Source organism: Salmo salar, chromosome ssa22, assembly GCF_905237065.1.
Source record: "Salmo salar chromosome ssa22, Ssal_v3.1, whole genome shotgun sequence".
In the NCBI taxonomy this organism is placed as follows: Eukaryota; Metazoa; Chordata; class Actinopteri; order Salmoniformes; family Salmonidae; genus Salmo; species Salmo salar.
The window spans coordinates 27,702,917-27,724,544 of NC_059463.1; the positions used below are offsets into that span (position 1 = coordinate 27,702,917).

Sequence of the window (21,628 nt, forward strand, 5' to 3'; positions counted from 1 at the left end):
CTAACGATATAGCACCATGAACAGCCCCATGACGAGCGTAGGCCTACACTAGTCACCTGAAATCTAAAACGTCACAGAATCAGGTTTTGCCTTATTATATTGCCATGACAAACCAAACCACCCTGGTCTTATAAGCCTATTGTAAGGCCAGGACAAGGTCATTTATCCATTTATGTCACTAGAGATGACAGAGGGAGGTTAGGATATGGGAATGTCACTTTAACCCTAGTTCTGTCTCTGGTGATTTTCTTTTTGCATTACCCATAAATCAGTGACCTTACAGCCCTCCCATCCTTTCCTCTTCTCTCCCAGTATGAACAAACTGCTGCATCAGTCAGATAATATTCCCGGACATTATTATAGTCCATGTGCAACTCAAGGTGAGCCAGGCTACGGTGTTCCTGCCACTCAATTGTTTCTGTGCACCGAATATAACAACTGTATTGCTCATCATTAGTCAGTGAAATTGGAGTAAGCTCAGGACTGAACATTTTTATTGGGCATGCTGTTAACGCCATGGGTAACTGCATAAAAAGGCCTGGGATAAAACACATATTTGAAATGGTATACAGTATCATGTCACCATGGACATGGGCATCAGCAGATGGAAGAGGACATTTTTTTCCATCTTTATGAAAGCGGTCATTTGGCTATAGAACCTTTACAAGATACATTTGTTGATTAAAATCTTCCATCTGCATGCAGTGGTGTATCCAGGATCGGTGCAATGCACTAAAAATAAGTCAATTAATCAAGTTTTTCTAGAGATGTTTATTCATTTAATGGATTCATATGTACATACAGAAATATTCAGGCACTCTGGACTGAACTCTCAGCTTGCAAATAATTACAATATTTTCATTCTTTTCAGTTTTCAAAAGAAAAAAATATTACACCCTGAAAAGGTAGCAGATCTTCTGAGTTTTTAAACATGAATCAAAACATAATGGAACGAGGGCAAAAGAGAACCTCGTGGTCTCTATTTGGTTCATTATTATCCCCCTATTTTGATGAATTCCTAATTAACTACTGGTATACATTCACACACTGAAACACATTCATGCCTAACCAGTCTCCACTCTATCCCATCCGTGTCAACAATACTACTCTCCACCATCAAGAGTAAATGTGACAAATCATACTTCATAAAAACAATATCTATTCACCATTCTTAAAAAATGAATTAAATTAAATTGTTGCTCAGCAATCAGCATCACTGTGCAAGACTTAGAAAAACATCCTCCTTTAGAGGTAGAGGAGGACGTGTTTGACAAAAGGGGCATTTCTCTTTGTGGGAAGGCGGGTCAGTGGTTTCACTGTAGGATGGGGGGAGGACCTTGGGCCCACCTTGGCCCTGAGGAGGAAAGGCAGAGCAGGAGGGATGAGCCTGCCTACTTGAGCGCAGAGAGCATTCATCCCTGTCCCCTCAGCCCTGACCAACAGCAGAGGGTGTGTGTGTGAAAGTTAATCAGTAAGTGTATATGGAAGTGTGCATGAGTTTGTGTATAAACGTGCATGTTTGGTCAGGGGGCGTATGATACTGCAGATTTGGTAGCATGGGCATCAGTAGAAGCAGACAGTATGGAGGAAAGGCCTGTTGCTCTTGTCCTCAAACTCCTGCAGCAGCTCGTCCATCTCGTTTTCCATATCATCCGTGTGCTGGATCTGAGAGAGGGAAGGGACGGTCAGACATACAACACCTGCTACATGGGTCAAGGCAAGACATCCATACACTTTAGGGCTCAGTGTAATAGAATTACAGTGACATACCACTTACTCATACAACATTACGCATGTATTTATCACCAAAATAATTTGCACACCTACGTTCCAAATCATTATGGTCAGATACACTATGTATCTTGCAGAAACACAAATCCCACTGTAGCAACAACATGACACTATGTACCCATACTACCATATATCCCTGATATTCATGCTATGACAATGTAACAGTGTAATCCTGTGGTAATGGTTGCTGGTGGCCAGGCAGGCAGAGACACTCACACACTGACACAGCTCACAGATGAGGAAAGCCCCCAGTGTGGCCTCCTCGTGGTTGTCCTGGATGTCCACATTGATGACATGAACCGGCGTGAAAGTCTCCTGCTCCCGAGAGCTCAGGTCTGAGTGGGAGAATAGTGATCGTTGATCAACATGAATCCAGAGTGACCTAGCCCGAAACTGTAACTTCATTTTATGTGTATTCACTATTCCTAATTGATATTTCACAACTTCACATGAGAAGCCCCCAACCCCCCCTTCTGTCCCAGGTCCCCTCTCACCCTCTAGCACTTGGTCGTAGACCCTCTCCTCACAGGTGATGACCAGGTCAAACTGGTCCTTACAGCTCTGGAAGCGTTCTGGTCGGGACTTGATCCGCTTGTTGCGGTCCAGCATGTGCAGGATTCCATTCTGTGTGTATCTGAGGTGCTCAGGGTCAAGGAACACAGCAAGATGAAGGACCAACACACAAGACCTCAAACATATGAAACTTAAGGTGTTAGTCAGTCACTGTGAATACTCAAGACAATGCCCCCTAGAGGCCCAAACTCACTCAAAACATATTTGATCTTTGGAAGCTTCTAATAAATGTAACTAATAACTCTTATTGTAACTGGTTTCAAATAACTTGAACTACCAGTGCAATATTATAGGAAGTCACCTACCTTATCTACTCAATTTAAATTGAAAAAATGTGCCATTTTTTTTTTAGAGCAAAGACCAAGATGAACAGTCAAGAAAATATTAGAAATTATCTCCAATCCTTGCCTGCATTGTAAGGATAAGGTCCCACTCTTGTATACTCCCAAATAGGGACTTGGCCAGTGAAAGGAGTGCTATGGTGTTCCCACTAACAATTTTTACTAGCATGCAGATCTCCTTACACAAAAATACACTTTTTTGTACATTTAAACATACCTCTTTAACCATACCCACCCCAAAACACAACTGAGCATGTCTTCCAACACTAAAATGTTTTAAATACGCTGAATCCCAAATGGATCGCTAGCTCCTACCCCACCATGTACTTCAGTAGATCTGAGAGGATTTAATAGGCATCTACAATATGGTAATAGCTCCACCTTTTCACCTTAGTGCTTAAACATATCTAATTTTCTCAGATCTCAGGTGTAAAGGGAGTAGGAGTCCATTTAAGGTTGGTCCATCTGGGTTCCAGAGTTGTCGTATGAATGTATACCTATTCAAAGAGGTTGGCTCCAATGGCTAATTTATTTTCTGAAGTGTTGTTGAGAGCCCTGTAGTGGAGGGAGGGGCTCCAATTCTTTACATGTGAAAGCATATACTAACACAGCACAGAAGGAAATAATGTTCACATTCAAAAGTAATGCCCTTGACTAAACAATATGCAAGATTAAAAAACTACTGACTACTAGTTGGGTCGAATACATATAGTGTTATACAAACCAGCCCTCCTCTTTTGTTTAAAGTCTACATCCAGGTCCTGATATGGAAAGACTGCGATATGTTCCCTAGAAGTGTTAGTTTCTGGGCCCAGAAGCAACCTACCTGGTTATAGAGGGTAAATGGCTAATGTTTACATGTTGAAACCTGCTGAAAGTTAAATATTCCAAGCACACCACCATTGTTAAAAAAAGCATTGTGACAGCATGTGAGAAATCTCAAAAATAGATGTAATGGACTAGCCTGAGTGGCAGTCTGTATGTGCTATCATGCCAGCTTCTTGTCATTCTGTCATGCCAATGTTTGGATTAACATGGGCAGCAATGGTGTTCGCAAGAGCACAAACAGATCTGAGATCAGGTTAGTGAAGGACATCCTTTACTACAAAATCACCTAACAATAAGCACTATGAAATACTTCCCTGTTCAATCAGCCTTAACAATTTCATACTTCTAATTCTGTATATTTTCCTGTGAAGATAAAGAGAATAACTCACTGGAAAAAAGAAACATGAAGAGGTAGGGCTGTGTTTATGTTGTGTCTGTGTGTGAATGCAAGAGTGCAGGGGATACAGCTCCTTGTCCTTGCGGACCAGGTCGTTGTACATCTGTTCATAAGTGGTTTTGAAGTCGTACACATTGGGCTTGTCCGGTGCGGGACCAGGTAGCTTCACATGGGACCCTGTCCCAAAAGAGCGAACTTCAAAGCCTCGCTTGCTGTATAAACAAAGAAAATGATGGGGGGGGGAATGGTTACTTTCAGACCAGCACATGCAAGACAAAAAACATACAGACCACAGAAGGGGAAATTTGTGGATCAGTCATCATCAATAAAGTATCTCATCTCAAGAGCCATATAACAGGCGTCATTCCCCAATAGGCAGGCTCTCCTTACCTTTCTCTCCACGCATGGAGATTTTCCAACTTAAATTTTTTATTCACTCAGTAAAATGACAAATTAGTCTAAGATACATTTGTTTAGTGTTAAGGCCAAATCAAAAGAAACGCGAACAAGCATTGCTTCGCGTAGAAGCGAGAAAGGACTGGTCGCGAACGACAACGCCGTCAAAAGCTTCATGCGCTACAAATTAGATAGCACGTCTATTTCTCTCGCATCTACGCAAAGCAACGCTCGATCGCGTTTGATTTGAACTTTACCCTACCTAAAAAGTTTCTACATTTTGAATGTAGAGGCTGCGTTTGATTTGACCTTAACCCTACCTAAAAAGTTTCTAAATTTTTAATGTAGAGGCTGTTGAGTGACAACTACTTTATGACGCTTTCGTGGAATAATCCCGAACCTGAAAGTACGTTGTAGGTGATGCATGGCAGGTCTCCCTATTTTTTTTATTTTTATATTTCACCATCTTTTTACAATTTCAGGTAGTTCACTGGTTGGTTGCCTAGTTCTAACCAGAGTTTGATCTAGCTACCTCCAGTTAGTGACTGACGGAGCTATGCGGATGGCCACTGCACTGAACAAAAAAATGCCCTACTTCCGGTAGTCGTAACACCGGCGAATAAAAATAAATTAGCTTTATCTCCATGTGTGCCACAGGGAACTAGTTGAGTTTGATACAAAAATAAATACGTATACGTCTCTGTCGTGTAAATATGGAAGTTAGACATTGTGTATTGTAATAAAATGCGTCGTTTGCCGGAAACAGACTGCGGTCTGCGTAGTGAGCCCATTGTTGTGTCGAGGAGGGTGAACTCTCAGCCAGGTAAAAGACCCAGGCCGATGAAAATCAAAGGTCCTTGCTTCTCGGCATGTCGTCGTTGTTTAGTTTTCTTCCAGTAATGTTACCTGAGGATGTTGTGCGCTTCCATGCTGCGGTTCTGGTTGCTCGAGCACACAACCGCCACGCGCAGCGGGTGGCTCGGCATTGCGAATGCTATTTTTCTGAAATAACTAGCAATCGAATGTTAAGTACAACTAGTTAAAATGTGGTAGAAATGTAACTATCACAAAAAGACTGCTGGGAAGGCCTTCGATCTAGCTAACTAAGCAAATACAACGGGGTAAAAGGTTTCAAGGCGATGTGACAATCTTCTTTCTGTGAGCCTGTTAAAATGGCGGCTGGGACTTTTAACCAAGGTTTTACAGTTGATGTCATAGGGGGCAGGGCTTCACACCAAATCGATTTTTTCCTCCTGTGCATGCATGACGTCATCCAAACATAAACTTCTCAAGTGTCCTCAAGCCTTGATGATGCTGGAAAAGACTGTCACTTTTTATTTTATTTAACCTTTATTTAACTAGGCAAGTCAGTTAAGAACAGAGCAAATTAAGTTAAGAACGAATTCCTATTTACAATGACTGCCTACACCAGCCAAACCCAGACGACGCTGGGCCAATTGTGTGCTGCACTAATGAACTCCCAATCATGGCTGGTTGTGATACAACCTGGATTCGAACCAGGGTGTCTGTAGTGATGACTCTGCGCCACTTGGGAGCCCCCACTGTGCCACATGTATCCTACATTAATTGTACAAAAAGCCTAGGCATAGCCATCTATATTTTATTTGTACAATGGATGGATGGATAGATAGACGGATAGACACAAATAATAATATTTTTCTGTACCCATTAACACATACAAAAATCATATGCTCGCAGTGTTTTATTGAAATCCACAGGGCCTCCTAAACTAGAGGTTGGGCACAGTATATTTGGCAGACTGCAGAGCAGACCAGCCTGTCGAAGGTCTACAACATATATTGAACAAAAATATAAACACAACATGCAACAATTTCAAAGATTTTACTGAGTTACAGTTCATATAAGGAAATCAGTAAATTGAAATAAATTCATTAGGCCCTAATCTATGGATTTCACATGACTGGGCAGGGGCGCAGCCATGGGTGGACATGGAAGGGCATAGGCCCACCCACTGGGGGGCCAGGCCCGCCCACTGGGGAGCCAGGTCCACCCAATCAGAATTAGTTTTTCCTAACAAAGGGGTTTTATTACAGACAGAAATACTCCTCAGTTTCATCAGCTGTCCGGGTGGCTGGTCTCAGACGATCCCGCAGGTGAAGAAGTTGGATGAGGAGGTCCTGGGCTGGCGTGGTTACACGTGGTCTGTGGTTGTGAGGCCGGTTGGATGTTCTGCCAAATTCTCTAAAACAACGTTGGAGTTGGCTTATGGTAGAGAAATTAACATTCAATTTTCTGGCAACAGCTCTGGTGGACATTTCTGCAGTCAGCATGTAGATTGCACGCTCCTTCAAAACTTGAGACATATGTGGCATTGTGTTGTGTGACAAAACTGCACATTTTAGAGTGACTTTTTATTGTCCCCAGCACAAGGTGCACCTGTGTAATGATCGTGCTTTTTAATCAGCTTCTTGATATGCCTCACCTGTCAAGTAGATGGATTATCTTGGCAAAGGAGAAATGCTCACTAACAGGGATGTTCAGTATACATAGATCTCTACATCCAGGAGAAGGTAAGGCAAATAGGAATCATTCTTGGGTGCCTGAGGGTGCATTGTTGACATTAATTAAATTAACCCTCTCTGAGGTGAAAAGTAAGAAATCATTAATTCAATTACCTACTGTGCTTGCACTTATTACTTACCACTGAACATATGTAATTACTGCAAATATATAACTGGACTCCAAAAAAGAGTAATTGTTCTAAATACTGGTTCATAACATTGCTCAACTATAGAATATGTTTCACTCTTAGGTAGGCCTACTGACTAGCAGCTTACTATCTCTAATACAGAGCACTTTGATTACTAGCATAAAGGCTAATGAGATAAATACACGAGGAAAATAAACACACAAATTAATGCTCACACAAACAGGGAATTCTCTGAGCCCTATCATTTGAAAAGTATTTCATAGTATTTGAAAGTGTGGTGGTCTGTTGTGAGGCTTAGTTCATCATTCTTCCACAAGCTTACAGATCTAGTAGTGTGTAAGGTGCAATGCCCTGAATCCGAGTGAGATTTGTATTATGTGTGTGTGGGTGTTCAACCACAGTATGTTACATAAATGGGTTTTTAGTGTATTGATTTAGATGTGGGATTAAAATAAATGACTGCGATATTGCTGAATAAGGTTACGTGTGCACACACATGCGTGCGCGTTTGTGTGAGTGACATTAGCGGTGAGAGTGGTATGTGGAGTGTGAGTGCTGTGTCGTGGGGCTCATGATGTTCTCAGTGATGTACGCCACCAGCAGGCAGATGATGACCAGCATCACACAGATGGCTCCTCCCACCGTTGTCATGGCAATCACAATGTCCTGCATGCCCAAGGGTGAGACAGTGAACTCCACACAGTCCCCCAGGTCCTCCCTCTGGCCTGCTCCTTCTGAGTGGAGCAGTGGGGTCAGGGTCGAGGCAAGCGGATGGAGGCAGATGCGGTAAGGGACATTCTCATGCAGCTCAGTCAGCAAGAAGTCCCTGCAACCAGAGCCAAGATGGGTGTTAGCGCACTCAAACTGTGTGTAGCTCCCGTTCCACCAGCAGCTTAGCCCAAACCCACCCCTTCTGACACGTCGTCCACCGAATACCCTCTTTGGTGGGGCAGTTACAAACCTGCTCTCTTCCCTAAGGCCTGTCCCAGGGGCCCCTTTCTGTCCCTCTACACTTGTTCCTCTAGTCTCTGTCTCTTGTTTATCTAGGTCATGTCCAGCTGTGTTTCCTTTGGTTGTCCTTTGAGCCTCTCCCCTCAGATCTTCATATGTCCACTGTAGTAGCACGCTGCCGTTGGTCAGAACGTTGGCCACCAGGGACCCTCCTGCAGATGGAACAGTCCGGCAGTCTTCACGATGACACCTGAACCCCAGCTGTGTGTGTCGAAAACACAGCCGCCCCCCGATTCCCTCCTCCATCACCCGGTAGGCACATATTGGTGCCACTCCTCCGTCCATGGCCCACCCTGTTCCACCTTGAACATGGTCTGGCCTGCCAAATATCATAGTGGTGCCTGTATTGCCTCTGCTGGTTTTGAGGGAGGAAGTGCCATTCCTATGGCTGAAGTCCCCCTGCCGCCTTGGTGAGCCCATTGTTTCATTCTTACTGAAATAATCAACATTGTAGATATGCTGTTGGCCAGAGATTGGGGAGACACCCACGTCCTTCTCGCTTCCCTTCTCTGATGATGTGGATGATGTTTGCGCGTCGCGGCCGCCGCGCGTCCGGTTGGAGACGATTGTCGCGCGGCACAGACAGAACAGTACTGCCGAGAAGGCAACCAGCGATTTTCTTCTCATTTCTTCTCTTCTTACCAGTTCACTTTCACTGTATTTAGTGCAAATGCATAGTGGACAGCACCGTTACTGTCGGCGGAGATCCGAGGCGAGAAAGAGAGTTATGGGTGCAGGTGGCTTCCATAACACAGTCCTACACCACCATCAAAGCGCTGTATTCCTCCGATGGCCAGCACGAGAACAATCTGCGATATAATCGGACAATAAAAATGATATACCATAGAATAATAGATGGCTGATTGATACAGACCACACTTTTAGAGAATAAGACAGACTGCTATCACTTACGCATGCTTTGTTTTAAGCCATACACCACATGTTGGTTACGCACGCAACTCAACAGACCAATAAATAGGTCACACGGCTTATTAGAATGGTTAACGTAAAGGGAAATACATGTAAGATGGAATTTGGCTATTGAGAAGAGAACTTACATTTCTAGGTTTTCGAGAACGAAGACGGCGGCAATTATCTTTTCAGGTACATTTGTCTCAGTCTTGTCCTGTCTGGCTGTCTGTGATGTTGTCGTGGGGAAGAGTGTGTGTTTTTGTGTCTGTCAGTATGTTTGTAGCGTAGTCATCAGCAGTCAATTACATGAGTCATCCTTTCAAGTCCCTACTCCAATCTTAATTTCCCTGCCACCCTTTCTGTTTTGTGTGCCTTTCCATCCTTCCACCCAACCGACCTTCCTCCAGTTAACTCCCACTCCTTACTCCCACATTGGGTGCTAGGCTGTAGTCTTCAATGCTGCTGTGTGTAGTCTTTTGTCCATGCTATCAAGTCAGGCAGATTATTGGAAATGCAATATAATGAGATTGTTTTGTGCAAAAAATAGTTTCTTATTTTCAGGCATAATTGGCTTGTAATAGCCTAAGCATGATATATTCATACTTATTCAAAATTGTAGCAAAAAAACTCTGATAAGAGTTTCTATCACATTCGTCATGATATAGGCAGATGTTACCAATACTAACGAACATCTGGATATTGTCAGTAGTGGGCTATAATGTAAAGCTGAAATCTAGGGCTATAGTTTGTTTTGATGTGATGCGATTTCCAAACCTAGACTCTAAAAATCAGGAGTTCAACAAGGGCTCTTCTAAGATCCTCAAAGTTCTTCGAAGACCCTTAGGGTTCTTGGCACTGAAAATGAATCAAGGAACCTCCTTAGTTGGTGGGGGTTATTGCAGGAACCTAAATGCCCAACTTGGATTTGAATTTGAAAGAACAGCAGGTGCAAGGGTTGTCCCTTGTATGATCTAAATTCATATTGTTTTACGATGATACTCTCTATCTTTTCATATTTGTGCAAATCTTTCTAAAACAGAAAATGGACACAATTCGATGGATATCAATCAACAAAGAGTTAAGAATATTTTGGCTATAATAATTTGTTGAAGGCTAGCTGTATTGGGTGCAGATGACTGAACTGATCACCTATTACCTCATATTTAGATTTTTTTACTCTGCATTGCCACTAAAATCATAATAAACACTGACAACTCAAATATTGTGTTATTGTTCTTGTTGTTATGCATATTATTATTATTATTAATAATAATAGGGGAGTGTGGGGTAGTTAAAAAATGATCCCCAAAAGGTTATTCAAAGGGTTCTTCGAGGATCCATTAAAAGGGGTTATTTGAAGAACCCTTTTAAAGGGTTCTTTGAAGAATTTATAGAGGCTCCCCCACAGTTTCAATTTGAAGAACCCCTTACTCCAGGAACCTTTTCTTTTTAGAGTGTACAGTGACCTCAAGTGGTAATAATTGATAGTTGGTCTACAACATTCTACAACAAGCCTGGGTTTCTTTTGCACACATTCAAACACTTCTGAAGTTTTTGCTGAAACATTAATGTCTGGTTAGATAAACAACCTCTTTATAACTTTAAAATAGTATATAATTATGGAGAATTAGAACAAGGATAATCAGAGCTGGATTACATCAATTTAAATACACATTCATTGCTAATCATCTTATAGGTAATAAAACTCACAGTTTAACAACACCTACTGGCAGTTATAATGGTCACAAAAAGCTTCATATCTTTTTGTGAAGATATTTAATTTGAGAACATTTAATCTTTGATCAATTTTGACTCAGCAGTTCTATGTGGAGGTTATTGGATGTCCATTCCCAAAAGGAAAAAATTGGCAAACCAGCAAGGTAGTAGTGCCAAGGGAGAGGACAGGAACAGTGTGCAGCATCAGTGGAGGGGATGATTTTAATAAGACCGCTGGGAAGCCCCCGGGGGATGCTGGGTAAATGAGTCTAATGATGACTCTCTACGATCCGCCCCTCTGAGCAATGGGAGATAACAATGTGCGGGATGATGACATAACACACAAACATCTAAACATACACGAATGGGCCAACAGATATCTGCCACAGTCACATACCCCTTTTAAAATGGGTCGATTTTGCCATGTTTTATTTGTTTGAATTGACAACTTACAGCCAGGTTTGTTAAAGGGCAACAAAGAAATACATGCCTGAACGCTCTCTCATTTGAGCTACGATTTGTATGAAACCATTTTATATATCTTTATAGTATAGATGGTCTCAGGTGTTAGTCAGCCTCACATGTCTTGTTGATGTGACCTGTCTGTGTGGTATGAGTGGATACACTATATATACAAACATACGTGGACACCCCTGCAAATGAGTGGATTTAGCTATTAGCTGTATAGTTGTACTCGGTTCCAACACTCACTACCGAGTTTCAGACGGCCTCTGGAAGCAACTTCAGCACAATAACTATTCGTAGGAAGCTTCATGAAATGGGTTTCTATGGCCAAGCAGCCACATACAAGCCTAAGATCACCATGCGCAATGCCAAGCGTTGGCTGGAGTGGTGTAAAGCTCGCCACCATTGGACTCTGGAATTTGGGTTTGGTAGATGCCAGGAGAACGCTACCTGCCCCAATGCATAGTGCCAACTGTAACATTTTGTGGAGGAGGAATAACGGTCTGGGGCTGTTTTTCATGGTTTGGGCTAGGCCTCTTAGTTCCAGTGAAGGGAAATCTTAATCAATAACGTTATAGATGATTCTGTGCTTCCAACTTTGTGCCAACAGTTTAGGGAATGGCCCTTTTCTGTTTCAGCATGACAATGCCCCCGTGCACAATGCGAGGTCCATACAGAAATGATTTGTCGAGATCGTTGTGGAAAAACTTGACTGGCCTGCACAGAGCCCTGACCTCAACCCCAACGAACACCTTTGGGATGAATTGGAACGCCGACTGCGAGCCTGGTCTAATCGCCCAACATCAGTGCTCAACCGCCCTAAAGCTCTTGTGGCTGAATGGAAGCAAGTCCCCACAGCGATGTTCCAACATCTAGTGGAAAGCCTTCCCAGAAGAGTGGAGGCTGTTATACCAGCAAAATGGGAACCAGTGGTGTGTAAGTGGTGTGTGTTCGCTGCTGGCCAATGCAGTGACAAATCTGCATACCTAAGCAGCAGGCAAGGGCATGGAAGGCCTATCTAGGCGACAAATGATTGGAGTAAATTTACCCTGAGCCAGGTCAGCAACACTGAAGATGCTGAGTTTGTTTTTGGGATGGCTTTGTTTGTGTATGAGTGCGTGTAGGTGTCTATATAAATAGTTCACAATTAACAGGATAGAGGCAGAGGTAGAATTGAGATCCTAGAATAGTAATAATACATGTAGGCAATGAATAACAAAGAAATTGTGGCGCCATGCTGAGGAGGATACGATGTCAAAGGTCCTCACTGTAGATGCTATTCTGTTCGGGTTGCTGGTCCTCTCTGGCATCCTGTGAAACATACTGATCGTCCATGAGGTGAGGAGAAATAGAACCCTAACTGTCAATAGTCATGAAATATCTCCGCCTGAGATAACATCACATAATTAGTATAATAGTTCATTATACTCTTTCTCTCGCCCTCTCTCTCAGGTGTTCGTCGGCCATTAAAAGTCTGTCTTGTCGGCTCCCTCTCTCTGACACAATCCTGGTGAACCTGTCGCTGGCCAACCTGCTGACGTCTCTGTTCCGCACGGTGCCCATCTTTGTGTCTGGACATGTCCCTGGCCCTGGACTGGTGCCACCTCTTCTTGCTGCTGTGGGTGTGGTGGCGGGCCGTGGGCTGCTGAGTGACTCTGCAGCCCACGCCAGGAGCTGTGGGGCCCCTAGCACAGCAACGTGAAAGGAAGAGGGTGTGGATGGGCCTGGTCTACGGGGTCAACCTGGCCTTCTCCCTGCTGGTGCTGGTCAACACCACCCAGGTCCACGGCAACGCCATGGTGGAGCTGATGGTCATTAGCTGCACCACCAGGCCCCTGCTGGGCTGTGTGTGGGATTTCCCCTCTGAGGAGCAGGGCTCAGCCTTCGCCTCCTCCTCCCTGGCCCTCAACAAGGTGGCTCCCCTGGTGCTGATGGTGGGCACCAACCTGGCTACACTGGCCAAGCACGACGGGCAAGGCAGGGGGAGGGATGCAGGGAGAGCTGGATAGTCATGTGGTCAGTGAACGCAAGGGTAGTCATGTGTCATGATGACGCTGTTTGTGGTGTGCTGGGCCCTGCAGGTTGCGATGGTGACGTACTACAACCATAACGGGGGGCACCATGCGGAGGGGCTGCTGACTGTGTCCCACTTCTCTACCTCTCTGTTTGTGGGCTTCAGCCCCATGGTGGTGGCTCTGGGAAATGACAAGCTGAGGAGGAGGATCACCGTGGATTATTGTTGACTGTGCTGACAGGGTCAAATGTCAACAGGAGGAAATAGTGGAGGAATGCAAAGCTCCAGACACCATGGGAAAGAAGGTAAAATAAACTGTTTTCACTATTCAGTAGGAGAGAAGTAATCAAAGTACAGGAGAGAGTTGAAGCAAATATCAAATTATTAAAAAAATATGTGACTGAATAAATGAGTACGACTTTATATGGAATAATTAAATAACCAGTGCTTGCCTTCCCCTCATTCTGTGTTTAAATGTCCACATATTTATACAGGATTTTTATATATAAGTAATAACCCATCCAATCAATACCTTAGAGCATTTAAAGTAATGGAATGTTTAAGATCTGGATTGTTGAGAAATTGTGATAAGCTCTCACATTCTGCAAAGACAGATCCTGTTGGACTGTTCACTCCCTCTCAGTGAGCTTCATGTAGAGGAGCCTCTGGCATAAACTGTCTCAGAGATTGAGAGATTGTACAAATAAAGGCCTTTATTTTGACTGTTTTTTAAAGAGCAAAAAAGACAGAACATGTAACAACAACTATCTATAGCTAGGAGTGCCCTTTCACGTACAGTCTATACATCAAAAACATTCTGTCGCTCACAAAAGGGCAGGTTGCCAGAAATAAATTGTGTTAACGTAGTCTCACTGACATGTACAGATTAACACATTTTGTTCCAATGATGAACTCTACAACCTTTTCTATCAAACTCCTCCGAACAACTGACAGTGCTATTCCTCAGTACTGATGAATCAATAGAAATTGTGATAAAAAATAAATGAATGGGTTTGTGTCTCATAGGTGCCATGTTAAAACAGTCTGCCTCTGGAAGAGAATCAAATGGTTGCCAACATATAAAGAGGAATGCCAACAACCATGTAATTCTAATGTATTGTTAGGCTATGTTAAGGCAAGTGTACTATTATTATTCCACTGACTTCCCCATAATGTCTGTTGCAGTGTGTGTCAGGGTGTGGGATCTGTCAGTGAGTAAGAAAATACTTAATGACAGCACGCAGCCGCCGGTGACCCAGTGCCAGCACGATGGGCGAAATGGCGATGAAGATGGTGTTGGCAAAGCGAGCTATAACCAGGAGGAACCCGGCTGACAGACCTCGGTTGTAGTTGAAGTAGTTTATAGAAATGATGCTGGTTCCCCAAGACCCAATGAAGAGCACGATCAGGGCTAGAATCACCTGGAGAGAATCATTTTAACAACAATAACAATGTTACAGGTCCAAATCACGTGTTGTACTTCTTTCCATCCACAATAACCAGGCGGCAGGCCACACACAACAAGCCATCATTCTGAATCATTCCAGTCTCTCTCACCTTGGCAGCCCGTCTCTCAGCCGGTATCCTCTTGATGACGGGCGCGTCCTGGGTCATGTGTGCTGGGTTGTGGGTCCTGCCGTGGGTGTAGAGTGTGTAGAGGGAGCCCAGGTTGGTGATGGCCATCAGGATGATGGGCAGGATCTCGTGGATCACCATGGAGGTGGTGGCGTATGCCAGGCCGTTGTAGCTGGATGGGAAGTTCCACACACAGCCCAGCAGAGGGCGCGTGGTGCTGCTGACCAACATCAGGGTCTGGAGGAGGCGTGGAGGGAAGAGGAGACGAGGAGACGAGATGGGATGGGGAGGGAAGAGAAGGTAGAGAAAGGGTGTAAGACATTTTCCCACAATTCAAAGAGGAATACACATCACAATTGTCTATCTCTCCACTTGTATTGAATCAGGGTCCTACCTCTGTGCTGTTCTTGTTCCCCTTGGTAGAGTAGATGTGTGCAGGTATAGCATAGATCAGGTTGAGGAACCAGATGAGGCCCAGGCTAATCAGGAGGGTCTTGGGGGGCCTGCGGGGTCCGTGAACAGTCCCAGGGGGAGGGGCCACGCGCCTCAGTGTCTGGAAGTGGAAAGCACTGAGGAAGAGTGTTGACCACACGTTGACTGAGCGAAGCCACACCCACACCCCCATCAGGACGTGACACCCATCTCTGGAAGTGTTCAGCTAGAGAGAGAGAGCTGGGTGTGAGGTTTTATGTGTGTGTACACTATAGTGCCGACCTGAACAATGCTCTTATCAGTAAGTATGGCATGGTATATTGTCAGATTGCTTTCTTTTCACATGGCATATCTCTAGCTACAGCCACACCACCCTCCATAACATTTGCATTTTAAACTACCATTACTCAAAGACTAGCCTAAATCTCAAGTATCACAACCATTTTACTTAGAGCCCAAACCACACACAATCAGCATACCTGCCTCCTTGTCTCAAGCACCCACATACAGCCCTCATTCTTCATGGCACCCCCTACCACAGTGCCCGACCCCTGTAACAGTCCCATCCAGCTCCTTACCTCCAGCCCCAGGTCAGAGATGACCAGCAGGACGTTCCTCAGAACAGACACCAGCAGGTTGGACAAGGCCATGTTCATCAGGATGATGTCTGAGTTACGTACTCCACTCGGGTCTTTGAACACGCTGTCCAACATCACGCCAATCACCGTGGTGTTACCCACAATGCCCAGTAGGACCAAGATTATGTAGAATGTGGTCTGGGTGGGAGACGTGGTGACACGGAGCCCCACACCCACTGGCTCCAACTCTTTCAACTCCGGCATTGGGGTCTCCATCTCAGCTACTGAATTAGAGTTAGAGTCCTGGGTAGAATACTCTTCAGTCTCTCTGCATCCTAATCCAGGGCCCTGTTTTCCCAGTTTCTTCTAAGAGTAGTTATATTCCAGTAACTGTCTGCAGCCTCTAATCCCCTCCTAGATGTTTTATTCCAAATATGAACACCCTGTTGGTCATAGATCATAAATACAAATGTGCAAAACACATATATTGATTGCTTCCCATCTATTATAGCTACACCTGTATAGACACTCCCTATTTTTGTAGCATTGAACACAAGCCCAACCTCCCACAGAACTACCAATGTAAAATCACCATGGACACCAGACAAATACAAAGTAGTTCCTGCCATACCCATCCACCTAAAATCACAGCAAAGGGGTCTTTCCCTAGTTACCCAACCAACCTGTGCTAGGTCAGGTGTACTGTACCCACTGGGCACAGACGTCAGTTCAATGTCTAGTTTTGATTTACATTTGGTTGAGTTGTCAACTAACATGAACTCAACATTAAATCAACAGAAAATGTCACCATGTCATTGGATTTAGGTTAAAAGTTTGGTGAAAAATGCCCTTATGTTGGTGACTTTTTGCAAATCCAATCAGTTTTCCAAGTTGATTCGACGTCATCACATTGATTTTTGGGTTGAAATTACATGGAAATAACATTGAATCAATCAGTTTTGCCCAGTGGGTATACCCATGGGACTGTCAGTGTTTCAACCTCAGAGTTCAGCTTCCAAGCTGAGAGTGCATATAAATGGAACACAAGAGATTAATCAACTAGCCTAATTGAATCATGCTGCCTTAACAGCTATCTAGGTTCATTATAACGCCACACTAGCTCCCCCAGGGACAAATAGAGAGGTGTATTTGTTTGTGGTGCTCAATACGAAGTCCTCACTTGATGATTCCATTCATAAAACAAGACAAGAGATCATCTAAAAAGCATTTCATATATTGTTTGAACAAAAGCGTTGGACTATGATCTTTGGGGGGAATTCAGACTTTTTTCTCTCCACACGGATTTTAAGCATGGGGAAACGCATGTGCCAACCAGTTACGCTTTTGGGGTGGAGATCCCAATAACGGAGGTGTGGCAGAGGTGTGTAATATCATAGTGTTTTTAAATCTATGCATGGGTTCTGAAACGGACATGAATATGTATATGTTTTGATGGCAATCTTTCATTGATATCCATATTCTGAAAGCATTCTCCATAGGCTATACTAGTGTTGTTCCAATCAAATTCTAATTAAAAGTACACAATATTTAAAGGGATTGCTTTAGATAAATTAACTGAAAAAACGAACTGAATGAAAACTCCCTGATAGCCGGAAAAAGTGTCCCAACCAAATATGGTGGATAAATTAAACGTCCTACTCGGTCCATTTACAACTGAAAAAAAATGTCCCAGTTCCGATTCTTCCATAGGCACCAATGCATTAGCAACTGGGTCTGGTCTGATTTCTCGCTTCCTCTTCTGTCCCAACTGTCCCAAAAAAGGAGGGAGTCAGAGACAGAAGAGGAAGCAAGACACTTTTTTCTGGTTCAAAGAAAGTCAATGAACTAAGAAGACCAGGAGCAACATCTAGGAGCAACAACGGCTCAGCCGCGAAGTGGTAGGCCACACGAGCTCACAGAACTAGACTGTAGAGTGCTGAAGCACGTAGCGTGTAAACATTGTCTGTCCTGAGTTGCAACACTCACTACCGAGTTCCTGCCTCTGGAAGCAACATGAGCACAATAACTGTTTGTCTGGAGCTTCATTAGCAGCCACACACAAGTCTAAGATCACCATGCGCAATGCCAAGCGTCGGCTGGAGTGGTGTAAAGTGATAAATCACACTTCACCATCTGGCAGTCTGATGGACGAATCTGGGTTTGGCGGAATTCTGGGTTTGGTGGAAAATCATGTTAGTTTATATCCTGAGTAAACTATCCATTTAAAGATGGCACAGTGTGTGTTTGAAACAAGAATACTTACCCTCAGATGGATAAAGAGATTCAAAGTTGTTTTTGCTAGGCATGGCTATACATTTGTCTGTAGTATTTTTTTGTATTTTAATACAATGAATTGCAGTTTTCGACCTTTTCAGTGGCATGTTGAAAGAGTCATACAGTAATTGAGCATTACAACTTATTAATACTTATCTGTACAAAATATATTTGGTTTAAAATGATTATCTACACCTGGGGCAATGGACATTCGGGAGAATGGGCATTTACAGAATGTTCAGCTAGAAATGTACTGTGTCGATCAAATATGATCTACTGTCAGATAGATTGGAATAGTATAGAAATTGTGTGTGCATTCTTTTTGCAATTCCAGATACAGCCCTGCCATTAGTTGAAAGCAGCCAATCCAATAGTTTCTGAAAATAAGTCATCTCCTGAGATCTGTGTTCAAATATATTTTTTTAAGTAGTTGCTTTTTCAAATCTGTTTTCAAATAGTTAAAACAATTAGACGTTTTTGGGGATCTGTATTGAAATAGTTGTAGTCAGCTCCAAAGTCCCTATTTGTTGCCCCCAACAATTGTTACTTTCGACAAAGCATATTTAAAGGTGCACTGTGCAGAAATAGCGCCGCCATTTCCTGGTTGCTAAAATTCTAATAGTTCTCCTAATTTCAGTTTATATGACAAAACATGCAAGTATAGTGTAGACAATCATTGTACAACCTAAACTGCTGTGAAATATATTTAATTAAACGACTATATTGTATTTTCAGCTGTTTGAAGCTGGTGTAGAAAACAGAAAGTAAAAAATGCAAAAATGAAACGTAAGAACGGGAAGCATAGAAACAGAGCACATAGAACAGATCTATCGCTTCTTAGACTTGCTTTCAATGATAATGACTGATCTGTAACTCACATTTCCATGTTTTTTATTTAACCTCTATTTAACTAGGCATTTCAGTTAAGAACAAATTCTTATTTACAATGACAGCCTAGGAACAGTGGGTTAACTGCCTTGTTCAGGGGTAGAATGACAGATGTTTACTTTGTCAGCTCGGGATTGGATCTAACAACCTTTTGGTTACTGGCCCAATGCTCTAACCACTCTAACCACCTGCAGCCCAAGGTGAATTTGGTCGGGTCCAAAAAGTTACATATTGCAGCTAATTCTAGACTATATAATAAGATTAATATCTGATAGCCCACAACCATGTGCTAATGATCATACAGTGCCTAGTGAAAGTCTACACAACCCTTGCACAGTCTTTTCAAGTATTGTGGTGGCAGCATCATGTTTGGGTACATTTGTCATCAGCAAACCCAGGTAAAAAGTTAGAAGAAAACCTGCAGTAGTCTTCTGAAAATCTAACCCTGGGATAAGAGTTTTATTTTTCAGCGGGACAATTACACAAATGTTTATCCCAAAGACACACCAGAAATTCTTTCCAAGAGGTGGTGAGCAATGTTCCCTTTAAATTGCCGTGTGTGCGCTGGCGTGCAGCTCCCCCCGGATTGCCACACAGAAGAAATATCAGCGCTCACAGAGAAACACGAGATTGAACTTCACCTATCAATGTTTCACTCTACTGTGGGAATTGTGATCGAATCAACGGTACATTAGCCCCTTTCGATGCAACATACCGAAACAAAACTAACTATAGGCTACAAGAGATTTTGTTGTAGGCAGAACGCATCCGAGTAGGATTGCATTGACAAACACGACTCGGGGAACGCACTCTACACAGACCGACGCAGTAGGCCAATATGCAAATAGACAGTGGTGTAAAGTACTTAAGTAAAAATACTTTAAAGTACTAATTAAGTAGTTTTTCGTGGTACCTGTACTTTACTATTCATATTTTTGACAAGTTTTACTTTTACTTCACTACATTCCTAAAGAAAATAATGTACTTTTACTCCATACATTTTCCCTGACACCCAAAAGTACCCATTACATTTTGAATGCTTAACAGGATAGGAAAATGGTCCAATTTATGCACTTATCAAGAAAACATTCCTGGTCATCCTACTGCCTCTGATCTGGCGGACTCACTAAACACACATGCTTAGTTTGTAAATTATGTCTGAGTGTTGGAGTGTGCCCCTGGCTATCCATACATTAAAATAACAAGAAAATGATGCCATCTGATTTGCTTAATATAAGGATTTTTTTTATTATTATTTATACTTTTACTTTTGATACGTAACTATATTTTAGCAATAACATTTACTTTTGATACTTAAGTATATTTAAAACCAAATACTTTTAGACTTTTACTCAAGTAGTATTTTACTGTGTATCTTTCATTTTTACTTGAGTTATTTTTTATTAAGGTATCTTTACTTTTACTCAAGTATGACAATTGGGTACTTTTTCCACTACTGCAAATAGAACACTGCCATATATATATTCACTTTGAACTGGACTGTTTTTACAGAATGAGCATGTCTTGAGATCAAAGCGAGAGCTACATGTAGCGCAGTGTTCGTTCATAACCTTTGCTAGTGAGTGAGTTATTAGCCCAGTTATATATCATTTGTAGTCAGCAATGGGGGAGTGATTGCTTCCTACAAGAGCACAAAACGTGTGCATTTCTAGACATCTTTGAAAAGCGAGTCAGTTAAAAATCTCTTAAGGATCGGACCCTTTTTTTCCCATTTTCGCTTAAAATAACATACCCAAGTCTAACTATGCGCAATTTAGATTTTGTCCACTAGGAGAGAGAAAAACAGTAGTTGAATAGTTTTGAACATTTTAATTTCTTCAAAAATGAAGGAGAAGCAAGAGAGAGCTAGCTACATTTCATTGTTTTTCCACTTTCACTTACTTAGCTAGTGAATGCAGCTAGCTAGTTTAGCCTACTCAAACACCCGACTCAAACAGAGACGGATTCTATGGTACCTAACTGGCTATGGCTATCCAACACTGGAACTCATCTAAGTCAAGGTAGCTCAAGGGTTTTTCCTACCAAACATGAGATAAACGGTGCGAAGCCAGTTGTCTCGTGCTCTGTGCAGTTGTAGCAGAAGATCATCATCTGTAGCATTTGGGGTCACTTGGCTTTGGACTTTGGAGGCAGAGCTCTGATCGTACCACCAAGGGTTCTATTGAAGCGTTCTGTAATCCTATTCCCCATAGGATGATAGGGAGTAGAGTGTGATTCCTCCACACCAGCTAACTCCAACACTTCTTTTATCAGCCTGCTTTCTAAATTGTCTCCCTGGTCAGAGTGAATACACCTCGGAAATCCATATATGCAGAAGAAGTCATTCCACAGGCGACGAGCTAATTGCTTTGCAGACTGGTTCTTGCATGGGAATGCATGAGCGACTTTTGTGAAGTGGTCAGTTACAACTGAAACATCTATGGACTTATTGTCATTCTGTTCTGCAGTCCAAAAGTTGATACAAACCAATTCCATTGCTTCTGAGGTGCAAATGTTTTCAAGTGGAGCTCGAGCATGGGGCTCCGCAGTCTTTCCAACAATGCGTCGATGGCCGTTCTTCACATGATTCTCAATGTCACGCTCCATCACTGTCCAAAATAATCGTTGTCTTGCAAGAGATAGTGTTCGAGAGCGCCCTTGGTGACCCGCTGTATCATGAAGCCCATGGAGAACTTGTTGCTTCAGGGAATCAGGTACAACATATTGGAAGAGCTTTTGTTCATG

General features: G+C 42.9%; 3 protein-coding genes and 1 pseudogene across 4 annotated transcripts; 1 reads left to right on the forward strand and 3 right to left on the reverse strand.

Moving 5' to 3' along the window:
- Positions 1 to 761: 761 nt before the first annotated feature.
- LOC100217353 (SSU72 RNA polymerase II CTD phosphatase homolog (S. cerevisiae)) lies at positions 762 to 5,499 on the reverse strand. The gene is given in 5 exon segments (NM_001142720.1): positions 762 to 1,665; positions 2,008 to 2,126; positions 2,286 to 2,425; positions 3,999 to 4,142; positions 5,233 to 5,499. Coding segments are annotated over 5 exon segments (585 nt in total). The 5' UTR covers positions 5,313 to 5,499; the 3' UTR covers positions 762 to 1,563.
- A 1,252-nt stretch (positions 5,500 to 6,751) lies between these two features.
- On the reverse strand, positions 6,752 to 9,385 carry LOC106583064 (fibronectin type III domain-containing protein 10). 2 transcript variants are annotated; one of them, XM_045705495.1, is made up of 2 exons: positions 9,088 to 9,385; positions 6,752 to 7,844 (listed from the first exon to the last, which is right to left on the reverse strand). In XM_045705495.1, coding segments are annotated over exons 1-2 (306 nt in total). In that variant the 5' UTR covers positions 9,090 to 9,385; the 3' UTR covers positions 6,752 to 7,540. The 2 variants fall into 2 exon arrangements, with proteins under 2 accessions (XP_045561451.1, XP_014022320.2); XM_014166845.2 differs by having other exon boundaries at positions 6,752 to 8,838.
- Positions 9,386 to 12,373: 2,988 nt separating this feature from the next.
- LOC106583058 (olfactory receptor class A-like protein 4) lies at positions 12,374 to 13,365 on the forward strand (annotated as a pseudogene).
- Positions 13,366 to 14,326: 961 nt separating this feature from the next.
- LOC106583057 (olfactory receptor class A-like protein 4) lies at positions 14,327 to 16,127 on the reverse strand. The gene is made up of 4 exons (XM_014166839.2): positions 15,722 to 16,127; positions 15,106 to 15,369; positions 14,694 to 14,948; positions 14,327 to 14,557 (listed from the first exon to the last, which is right to left on the reverse strand). Exons 1-4 carry the CDS (start codon positions 15,995 to 15,997, stop codon positions 14,345 to 14,347), a joined length of 1,008 nt encoding a protein of 335 aa, XP_014022314.2. The 5' UTR covers positions 15,998 to 16,127; the 3' UTR covers positions 14,327 to 14,344.
- Between the last annotated feature and the right edge of the window lie 5,501 nt (positions 16,128 to 21,628).

What these genes read in the sequence shown, in the direction of transcription:
- LOC106583057 (XM_014166839.2), bottom strand. Translation starts at nt 15,997, where the DNA reads ATGGAGACCCCAATGCCGGAGTTGAAAGAGTTGGAGCCAGTGGGTGTG. An exon ending in TCTCTGACCTGGGGCTGGAG is followed by an intron (nt 15,370 to 15,721) that starts GTAAGGAGCTGG and finishes CTCTCTCTCTAG; the next exon opens with CTGAACACTTCCAGAGATGG. An exon ending in GGAACAAGAACAGCACAGAG is followed by an intron (nt 14,949 to 15,105) that starts GTAGGACCCTGA and finishes CGCCTCCTCCAG; the next exon opens with ACCCTGATGTTGGTCAGCAG.
- LOC106583064 (XM_014166845.2), bottom strand. Translation starts at nt 8,656, where the DNA reads ATGAGAAGAAAATCGCTGGTTGCCTTCTCGGCAGTACTGTTCTGTCTG.